The sequence below is a fragment of the Olea europaea genome, chromosome 10 (genome assembly GCF_002742605.1).
Source record: "Olea europaea var. sylvestris chromosome 10, O_europaea_v1, whole genome shotgun sequence".
Lineage (NCBI taxonomy): Eukaryota > Viridiplantae > Streptophyta > Magnoliopsida > Lamiales > Oleaceae > Olea > Olea europaea.
Genome location: NC_036246.1, coordinates 3,862,154 through 3,874,182, shown reverse-complemented (window position 1 = coordinate 3,874,182; position 12,029 = coordinate 3,862,154). Strand labels below are relative to the sequence as shown.

General features: G+C 29.2%; 1 protein-coding gene across 3 annotated transcripts in view; it reads right to left on the bottom strand.

Annotated features, from left to right (window-relative positions):
• LOC111400947 (protein furry homolog-like) overlaps positions 1-1,289 on the bottom strand; it is a 31,505-nt gene extending 30,216 nt beyond the window's left edge. For 2 of the 3 annotated variants that reach the window (XM_023028427.1, XM_023028429.1), the window contains exons 1-2: positions 760-1,289; positions 9-127 (exon numbers count right to left, since the gene is read on the bottom strand). In XM_023028427.1, the coding sequence (XP_022884195.1) occupies positions 9-127; positions 760-855 (215 nt within the window). In that variant the 5' untranslated portion in view covers positions 856-1,289. The remainder of the gene's footprint in view (positions 1-8; positions 128-759) is intronic. The other variant, XM_023028428.1, reaches the window with a different exon arrangement.
• Positions 1,290-12,029: the final 10,740 nt, after the last annotated feature.

Below are 12,029 nucleotides of genomic sequence, written 5' to 3'. Positions count from 1 at the left end.
GAAAATACCTCTCTCTCCACCGTGATAGAGCTTCCAATAAAGGTACAGGCGTATGCCGCGCCACCATAGCTAAAGAGTCTAACACTTGCTCGTAGGCCGGATCTGATGGTCGAAGGTACTGCCCATCCTGCATTTAGGGTACAAAGGAAGAATAAAATCCAACTGATCCCATCATATAATGAAATGCAAAGAATTCACATTGCATATGATGAGACACAAGAGCGAGCGATTGATAAATACTAGTATGACATGTTAAAAGCTCCCACCGTCAAAATTTCTATAAAAAGTTAAATATAAGCTGTAACTCCATTATCTCATAGCTGACAATCTTCTCCCTTTGATTGCAGATGATCTTCCACATTTTTTTCACTCTGGACCTATCGTTCATATCTCACTTTTGACTGCACCAGAAATAATACATTTTCATCTTTTATTTTGTTACCTTTTAGTCCTGTCTTGCTATGTAAGGACTACAAAGAAAGAAATTACACCAGCTGCAAGTAGCAATTGATTGTGTATAAATAATTGTGAATCTTATTGAATGGTCAATCACCTGATAATCTATTATACTGGCACTCTCCAATTCCAAATACATGGAGTGCCTTGCACAAATTCAACATAACGAAGAGGACAAAATATATTCCAGCCCATTGTGATTAAATAAAACTACAATCTACTTCTCATTATCTACACTTCAACGAGCTCTGCATATCTTATTGATCAAACCCCGAAAAAATTAAAAACCAATCAGATTCTTACTTGTGCTTGAGCTGTTTCGATTCGACGCCTGGCAAGTGGAAGGAAACGCTGCAACAGCGCATCGACAATAAGCTTGGCCGCACTCCCAGCCTTCATTTCTCCTGAAGTTGAATTAAATTAAAAACAGAATTCCAACTCCAATTTTCAAAATTGTCTCAACCCCATCTTGTTTTCGCCTTGGGAATCCGAGGCGCGATCCCAATTTAATAGACTGTGTAATACCAACAAAAACCATAAAATTAAAATTACTCGTAAAAACGAGTGCACGAAAATAGATATTTTCGACAGTGCCTCGAGGTTCTGTTGGATCCCAATGAGTCAGCGAATATATTACACACGAATACGTGGTAATTAAATTATTGCAGATTTACATAATTTGAGGTCCGAGGGTTCAAGAATGTGCCCTGTGTAGCTGATCGAATGCTTTATTCTTCATTTACAGCCTGTTTCCCCCGTTTGGGAATTGAAGAAGGGGAGAATTTTCAATAGGAAAATGCCAAATGCCCGAATTTTGGTGAGGGTGACGGGTGACTGACCGTCGACGTGAATAAAATAATTATCGACTCTCGTAAGTGTAAGTGTCCAATCATCCCATGTAAAAAGGATTATGTTTCTATAACATAATCCTTTTTACAATGCCCTTTAGTTACTATTTTTTAGCCTAGTGACCTTCCGATTGGAAAAGATAAAAATATCCGAATAGTTAAACTACGAAAATATGACTATTGCCCCCCGCCCCTTTTGTTTTGGATCACGTTATTCTATCGCATTATTTTTTTTACGATACTTATTTTCAACCATACATTCCTTATTAAAATAATATTATACGTAAATTAAAAACTTTTTCTTTTTTTTAATCACACATTTTAACATCAATTACTATTTCACATAGGGTGTTTGATATCCATTTTCATCTAAAAATGTATTTTATAATAGTAAATTGATGAAAAATGTGTGGTTGAAAAATAAAGAAAAGTTTTTGATTTACATGTAATATTATTTTAATAAAAAATGTGTGATTGAAAAGAAAAGAGAGAAAAATATATTTTTAAAAAAAAAGGTACCAAACGGGGTCATAATATGATTTTTGAAATTAAAGAGGCACAAAAAGGCCATAAAATTCAATTAAAATATTAATTTAAAGTCAACGTTAAATTTGAATCACATATTTTATGGGATCCATCACTTTTCAACCACACAATTTAAAAACTTCTATAAAAAATTCAATTTTAATCCTCCTCAAATGCTCTCGTATTAAAAATACGAGAATAACATTTTAGTTACAAAACAGATAAAAATACTTTTCCCTTAAAATTTCAAAATCAAAGTTACTTTTTTTATCTATTTTCTCCGACACAGATAACGGCTCTTTCATTTTTCATCTACTTCAAGAATTTATGAAACACTCAACGAAAAAATTTCGTTTATATCCAGCACTTCGAATTGGTAAGTATATTCATCTATATTTAATTTTGTTTTTCATTAAATTAAAATATTTTTTAATCGTTAAATTTTATTTCGATATTTGCTAATACAAAGATAATTTTTACATTTCATATAACAAATTTATAATTTTTTTAAACAAGAAAATGGGGAAATTTTTATCTTTATAATCAAATTTGGTATTTTAAGAATTTAGACTACTGGACCGTCCATTAACTGACTGCCCTTTTTTTTTTTAAAAGATATCATTTTTTATTAATTCCTTATGATTAATCTTATTTTTTAAAATTTTGATTGGTAATGCAGATATACGATCTGTATGTCTCTCATTTGTTACTTTGATGAATGAAAATGCTCGATGAAAATGGATAATTGAAGGAGATGAGGTTACTGAAATTGTGATAACATCAAGTGCACTGCATGTGAAAAATGTACCATAATATATTAAACTTACTCAATATGATATGAAAATGGAATTTCTATTTCAAGATCATTCAACCATTCGGATTCTACGGGTAAAAATTACTTTACAAAGTGCAAAATGAAGTTGCTAATTGAACCAATATTGCGAGTCGACTCTTATTTGTGTAACTTTATTGAGGAAAAATGTCCTCTAGAACGAACACAAAGATTTCGGTGGAGAAGATCGTAATGATAATGATTTTGGAATAAAATGAAGATAGAGCTTGTGAAGATGATGTTGCTATTCTCAAGACAGTTTTTATTTATCATGATCTCATTGTTACGCACAGAATTCACGAGATAGTTCGAGACAACAAGGATGAAAGGCCATTTACAAATCAGGATTTGATTGCTTTAACCAATTAGAGACATGAGTGGGGTGAAAATTCATAGGTTGGGCCGAGTACACGGTCTTCGAGTATTCTCATGTGGTTCCCGATGAAGAAGATCGACTGTTTGACACAAAAATAGATTTGCAGAAAGCTATGTATCGAATTGCAATGAAACATAACTTTGAGTTTAAAGTGAAAAAAGGAAACAAGCCTACAGACACAATTATTTGCATTGATGACAGTTGCAGTTGGCATTTGCGTGTGACCAAGATGGACCCGAATAAGTTTTTTGTAATTCGCAAATATGTATAAAAACATGCTTGTGAAATGGGTATTCGTCGAAACGATCATAAACAAGCCTGATCGTGATTTATTGGTCAATAAATAATACACAGATTTCTGAATCTACGGACGATTTACAAACAACAACGTTCGTTGAGAGTATAAGGTGGCCGTGATCTACCAAAATGCCTGGAAGGCTAAAAAATGTACATTAGAGAATTTAATGGGTTCAACTGAAGAGAATTATACTAAATTGGCCAAGTATTTCCATAATATAGGGAGAATTAATCTTGACTCGACATTTTTTATTGAGATCGATGAACGAAAATCGCTTTAAGAATTTCTTTATAGCTCTTGGATAATGCGTTCGAGGATTTCGAAACGCAATGCAATCCCTAATTTTAGTTGATGGTACAACCTTGCAAGCTAGATGCGAAGGGAAGTGATTATTGATATATGTTAAGATTTCAACTTCCAAATTTACCCTATTGCATTCAGTATAGTCGATGGCGAGAATGATCAAACGATGAATTGTTTCTTTACAAAGTTGAAGGAAACAATTGATGATGTTGAGAATCTTGTCTTAATAACTAATCGGGGCAGCCTATAATAAATGGCATCACTGAAAATTTTCTCAAGGTAGATCACAGTTATTGCATGTACTATATACAAAGAAATCTGAAAACTAAGTATCAGGGAAGCGACGTTGTTGCATTGTTTAGGAGGGTTGTAGACGTCTATAGTTTCGAAGAGTCAATAAGTTCATGTTCGAAATAAAAAAATAAATTACATGATGCATATGAGTATCTAATTACATGATGCATATGAGTATCTAACAGTGAAGATTGGGATTGAACACTGAGCACGGTCATATTTTTAGGACATCGATACAACATGATGACGTCAAACAATGAAAAGCCGATCAGTGCATTATCGAAGAAAGATCAAGAATTATCAATTCTCGTAATCACTAAGCACACTTGTAACAAACTGTATCGATGGTTTTACAATCGACATGCGGAACGTATTACGTGCACAAGTGTGCTAACCTCAATATGGGAAGATAAACTCTTCAAAACTGTAGATGTGACAAGAAAAATAAGTGTAGAACCACTAGATAAATTACGCTTTTCTAAAGATGTGTACGTAATATTGGATACATCGTAGACTTGAATGATAATACATAACCTGTAGACGTTTTTAGTTGAAGAGTTTTCTATGTGAACATGCATTCACCGTGTCTATGCATGGAGGATTTCCACCACACAACTTATGCACTCGTTATTTCATGGTTGATTATTAGAGAGTAGTGTATGCCGAAATTATATTTCCTCTACCAAATGAAGCCAAATGGGAAGCTTCCGAGCACATTCTCCCACTTAATAATTTGTTGGCACCCGAAGTTGGACTACGTACTTTGGATGTGTCTATACGTCTAGAATACCATCTATTGAAAAAAAAAATCCGACTACGTAGGTAAGAATGGTGCGATGCAACAAAGCGTACTCGTCAATTTTGTACAAATCAAATCCTACTACATAATATTTTATAGATGTATAATTTCAATTTAAATCACGTGTAATCTCTATTTATAATATTTTATTGTTCGTAAATTTTAAAAATTATAGTACCTTACTTATTTCATTAATGTTCTTGCCATTACATGTGCAATTAAATATATTATAATTACCTATACAATAAATTAAAAAAAATTAAAGAAGTTAAATGAATTCAATTGTATGCAATTGAAACTTGAAAGATCCAAGAAGATAGTGTCAAAAATGGCGAAAATCAAAGTATGAGGACCTATTTGTAACTTTCTAATAGTTGATAAAAATTAAAAATAAAAACAATGATCAAATATTAAATACACTTAATTGTAAGCAATCGAAACGTAAATGATCCACCTAGAAAATATTGTGTAGAAAATTTAGAATTTTTAGATAATTTATCTTTAGAAACTTTAAAAACAGATTTTATACCAAAAAATAAAGAATTAATAATTTTTAACAAGACATCTTCTAAGATAGATAGTATAGAGAAAATTTTAGAATTAGCTAAAAAGATTAAACCTTATAAAACATTGGGATAAAAATAAAATAGAAGCTAAATTAGAAATAATAAATGAAAACATAAAAATTAGAATAGTAGAAATAAAGCATACGAATCAAGACATGGAAGATTTTAACATACAGATTAAAGAATTATTAGATTTAAAAGTAATAATACCATCTAGCAGTCTTTATGGTTAGAAAGCAAGAATGGTTATAAACTATAAAAGATTAAACGATAATACTGTAGAAGATGGATATAAGATACCAGATAAGGATATGCTAATAAATAAAATACAAAACAGCAAGATACTTTCTAAATTTGATTGTAAATCTGGATTTTGGCAAATAAAAATGGCAAAAAAATATATTCCTTGGACAGTTTTTACTACTCCATTAGAACACTTTGAATGGATAATCATGTATTTTGGATTAAAAAATGCACCTTCTATTTTTCAAAGAAAGATGGATGGTATATTTAATTCTCTTCCATATGTTTGTGTATATATAGGTGATATTCTAATACATAGTAAAAACTATAAAGAACATATGAAACATCTAGAGATAACCTTGAATAAATTTATAGAAAATAGTTTAATTATAAGTAAAAAGAAGATGGAAATAAATAAACAAAAAATTGAATTTTTAGGAATAATTTTAGGAGAGGGAAAGATTCAGTTACAACCACATATAGTATAAACAATTTTACAATTTTCAGACAAAATTGAAGAAATCAAGAAGTTACAAACCTTTTTAGGAATATTAAATTATGCTAGACATTTTATTAAAGATTTAGGGAGGAAAGTAGGACCACTGTATAGTAAAATATTTAGTAAAGGACAAAAATATTTTAATCAATCAGATATAGAATTAGTTAAAAAGATAAAAGCAAAAGTTAAAAATTTAGCACCATTAGAATTACCATTAGATAGTGAATATAAAACCATAGAAACAGATGGATGTGAATTAAGACGGGGAGGAATTTTATATTCCAAACCAAATAAATATAGTGATAAAAAAGAAGAAGAAATTTGTAGATATGCTAGCGAAAAATACAAGATAAAAGGAAAATATTTAACTAGTTTAGATTATGAAATAATGGTCATCATACATAGTATAGAAAATTTTAAATTATTTTTAAACATTGAATTTACAATTAGGACAGACTGTGAAGCTATAGTAAAATTTATTAAAAAGACAAATTTTGATAAAATAAAAAATAAAATATGGTTAAAATTATATGAAATATTAAGCATCTATAAAATTAATATAGAACATATTAACTGAAAAAACAATATTTTATCAGATAATTTAAGTAGGTAAGTTATTAATTTTCTAACTCGTTATCTTCATGGTGCAGATAGATCAAAGGATGATGAACTTTGGGAATGTTACTCTGAGAGTGGTCTCTCAAAGATCTAATCTTCGATTCAGAGGAAATAATTTAGAAAGACTACCGAAAAGGGAGCGTTGTCTATTGGATAATCTCTGGATGGCACGTGACTCTAAACAAAATTAGACAGCATTAATGCCCTAGCTAGCCATTTTAGATAGAAACCAAAAATTTTAGTTTATTTGCAGTAATTAAAGGTAGAAACTGAAATATATAATTATTGGCCAGAAGTATTACAACAAGTGAAAAGATTTCTCGACCCCCTTTTCAAAGGATTTTATACGTTTGAAGAAGCTTTAAATTTTTGTCGAGAAATAATAGGATTTAATTTCATATCTCCGAAAGAATTAGACAGACCATGCAAACCCCTTCTCAAGCTTCATTATCATCTTCATCAATACAACTTTGTGATAGTTGTGAAACTATGATCAAAGTTGTTAGAAATTTAAAAATTAGAAAGCATTCTTTAAAAGAAAGATTACAACTCTTCGAAGATCAAATTTCATCATCCCAACAAACTATTAGTAAATATTAAAATGAGATTCTTAAATTACATAATAGTTTAGACAGACTTAGTTCTTCTAAAAATACACTTGAAAAATTCATTTCTAAAGACATCGCCTCTACAAATAGAAATTATTCTGATAAAATTGAAAGACTTATTGAACTAACAGATTCTACAACTGCAGGACAGGAAAAGACTTTATACGAATTAGAACAGAAAATTGGTGATTGCACCAGTATTGTTCGAAGTTCTATAAAGAATTTCGTTGTACAAGAAATTATAGATTTTGTTCAAATTTTAAGATACTATCATGATGAAAATAGACACTTCCTTAGACATGGTCCCAAATAGGATGCAGCCCAAAATTCAGCATTCCTTAAACACAATTATCCAACAATTTCCTTTAATTATACAATCTTTGAAGAATACCTCTTTTACCCAATTTTACAGTTTGGTATGATAAATACTATATACATATTAAACAGGTCTTTCCTATTTTTTCCACTAAAACTTAAACTGATTCTTGATTAGTTAAAAGATCATCCCTTAATGGTTCAATTTATTTCCATACCCCCTCGTATAAATAAGGCATTGTAATTCCAGTTTATCATCGTATTTTAATTTATGAAGGAGCCAAAAGATTTAGACCCTCTTCAAGGACGAATATTAAAATAAAAATTAGACAAATTGATTATGAAAGAAGAATAACAGAAATCGCAACCATAATGGAAGTTCAAAATAATGATTTCAGATTAGTAGCACAATGGAGTAATGAAATTATTTTCTTCCAAGAGCACCTTATCATGAGAACTAAAGCAGAAAAAATTCTAGTTCCAAATATTGAACAAAAGAATTTATATCTGATGACGTTTCAATAGACTAATGGAGAATTTACAGAAACCCTATCAGAAATAGAAGAGGAAGCCTATATATCTGATGGCAACGATAATGAGATGAATCCAGAACTAGAAGAACCCATAGCAGAAATGATGGACAGATAAAGACGAAATAGAAAGATGGATAAATAATTAGCAAAACAAGGAAGTTAAAAAGAAGAGGCGTAAAGATAAAGCTTTGAACATATTTCAAAATTCTCTGCAAAGTTGATTCTCATATTTCAAGAAGAATCAGGCGTGACGACATAAGTTATCAGAAGCATCTTTTCAAATAATTCATTCTTTAATTACTCACATGGAGAATTTCACATTATTTATTTTTCTTTAATTTTTGATCGCACACCTGTAAAATTTGCACAGTATTCTTCAATTATTAATAGCACACTTACAGTACCAATAGAATAAACGTGATATACCAGTGTCTATAAATACATACACTTCTCATGAAAGAAAACACACCGAAAAAAAATACTATCACACTTGTACTCAAAAATCTCTCCACCATCTTTGTAAATTCAAAGACATCCTTATAAATTCAAAGACTTCATAAAAAGTAAGTTCTTTTCATATCTTCTCTTGTTTCTAATTTTTGTTTCCTTTAGTTAATTTTCGGGCAAGGCCTAAAAGGGGAAACACCAAGTAAGCAATTAATTTATTCACAAATAATATTTTATTTCTGTTTCAAGAATATAATTTTAACGCTCTTAGCCTCTTTATTCTGGATTTCATGGTCAAAAGATAAAATAATACTCTGAGTTAAATTGGCTAATTTGTGTTCCAATAGTGTGAGTTTGTTTAAACCTTTTTAAACATGATGAAAATCTTTTTGGCTACAGTCTTAAGCATTCTTTAAAATGTCAAGAAAAAAGCTAAGAGAGGGTTAAAAAAAGTATAAAGAAATTAAGTTGCTGAATGGTAAAGTACTCGAAGGCCATTACAAACATATCGTTTTAAAGTTTTAATATTTTATGTCTTTAAATTACACTGTCTTGCTTACTTGTTCATTGGAAAGTTTTAACGAATATATTAATACTTGTTTAGAAAATAGAGAGATATGAAGATTAGTCGTTGTAGGAAGCCATATTTTATTCACTCTATATAGAAATAGAGGTGACCCCTCTTTACATATCAAGAAACAAATCACCGAACTCTCTATCTCTCAGTGTCAGAGTTTTTTGATAGAAGATCCTAAAGATTGTAAAGAAAGACAACAACAAGCGAAGATTATAAGAGAAAATAATAAAAGAAATTCCAATAGAACTATTTAGACATTTTTTTAGCAATAGACCTTTAGTAGAAAGACAATAGAAATATACTTACATACTCTTGGTCATAGTAAATTAAAGTGCAGACTTTTTAAAACGAATTAATTAAGTGTAGAAAATCTTACCAAATTAGTAGACTTTCTCGAGGAAATATTTATTGGTAGGAATAAATTTGTATTTCAAAACGTGAAATTTTTTTTAGAGAAAGACCTTATTAACAAGTCCTCTTCATATTTATTAGAAAGAGAAAATTTTGACAAACAAGTCATTTTCATATTAATTAAAGAAATTTTTTCAAACTTTTGGTAGGAAGGTATGAAGATTTACGTAGAATTGGTATCCCATAATTAGTGCAGAATTTTTACATAGAATTGGTATCCCAGAATTTTTACGTAGAATTGGTATCCCAAAATTAATTGGTATCCCAGAATTAGTGCATAATTGGTGAGAATTAATTAGTATCCCAGAATTGGTATCAGAGCCTATAATAGTCAGAAATTATATAGTTTATGAAAAGAATTGAGTATTTAAATTTAGAAATTTTAGGAAACTATAAAAGAAAAGATAACTTAGAATCAGCTTCTCTAATTTGTAATTTTGATAATAAATTTAGACATACTTTACATAGTGAAGATAAATAGTTAAATAGTATTGTAGACTTATTTGTAAATTTAGGAGAAAATGTAGAAAGAAATCATTCAAATAAAAGAATAGAAATTTTATTAGAGAATATAAATAAAAATATAAAGATTTTAGAAACTCATCTAGAATATATTAAAAATTAAAATACCGAAATATTAAAAAGAAAATCTAATAATACAGGAAAAACAGAATCTAGTCCTAACCTAGAAAAATTGGAAACCATGGTTAAAGCATTAGAAAAAGAAAAGCCGACAGATAATAGACAAGATTTAGATAATAGAATAAATAAACTCGAAAAACTAGATTTAGGTAAAAGTAAAGAACCTAGTAGATTTAAGAAAACTAAGTGGATTTATACATAATAGATAAAGGAAAACAAATCGTGGTCAGTAGTAGTAAATTAGTAGGTAATCTTTTATTAAGAACATTAAGTAGAAAAATAGAATCCGAAACAAGACTAGAATTTTTGATAAATATAAAAGAACAAATAGAAATGTTTAGACAGAATAAACTGAAATTAGTAAAAGTTTTAGATATATATAAAAAAAGAAATTTATTTAGCAAATCTTTAATATATCAGCATTATGGAGAAAGCTATGTTTCCTGTACACATGAAGATCAATTTGTATCTCTAAATTTAATAGAAAAAGAATCTTATAAAGAAATCGTTAATAAAAATCTTCAACATACTTATTTAGGATTAATAATAATAGGAGTAAAAGGACTTCATAGAGAAAATTTAGGAGCTAAAGTATTAGTATATTTATATGATAGCAGATTCACTGATATAGAACAAGGATTATTAGGAAGCATAGAATTAGATATGAATAATAAAGGTGGAATAGTATATTTTATACCGGACTATTTAGTTAGAACAAAGAATTTCTACAAAAATATTAAAATAGGAATAAAAAGCAAAGGATATCAAATGAAAAGAGATGAGAATAATTTATTAATTTGCACAGGATTCATAGGAAGACTTAGTGAAAATAGTACTACTAATTATAAATTAGAAAATAATCAAATAATTACACTATTAAAACAAAAAAAGTATAAAGGATATCCCAGTAAAGAAATTCTCTTCAGAAACATATCCAGGATTAGATTGGAACTTAGGAAATTTTCTACAAAAACCAATATAAGTACCAGAAAATAATATTATGTACAAAAATAGTAATGGAACTTTGAGTATTAGATTTGAAAATTATAATTATCAAGCAGAACAAACACAGCATAATGAAGAAGAAAATGAAGGAGAATGTTGATATTTTGAAATAGAAGACTACGAAAGTGAAGACGAAATTAATGCTTTAGATGAAGAAAGTGAAGAAGATGAAAGTGAGGACAACGAAAAATAACTTGGATATATAGATATGGAATGTTACAGAAATCTTAGAAAAACTAGAGAAATAGAAACTAGAATGTTAATAGAAAAGATCAAGTAGATATAAAAACCAAGATGGAAGAAAATAGCAAGAGAGCTAAAAGGGAAACAGATAAAAAATTTGGAAACCGAAAAGAACCCATAAATACAGAATACGATATAGGAGGTAAATATCATTTTCCCCTGCAAAAGACTTTGAATAGACTGATAAAGCATATAAAAGTTTAGGAAAAAGGTAGACGGAAGAAGGATATAGTTTACCATTAGCAAGCGATAGATGATTAATCTTAGAGTTAAATAATTATAAACTACAATACAGACCTGGTAATATAACCAAATGGAAAAATTATGTAATTAGAGCATATAACAACGTACATATACAAATGACTGTAGAAGAAATGTGGGCTTATTTAGAAACTTATTTACGAGAGACTGCTTTAGATGTATACGTTACAGCAAAAAGACTAAAATCAGATGAAATTGGATTAAGAATGGTCGGAGGAGATAATCCTAGAAATTTTACAAGCTCTATTAGAGAATTAATTATAGGATTTGAACCCAGTAGAGATAGCACTTATGAACAAAATAAAGCTTTAGAAAACTTAGAAAAATTAA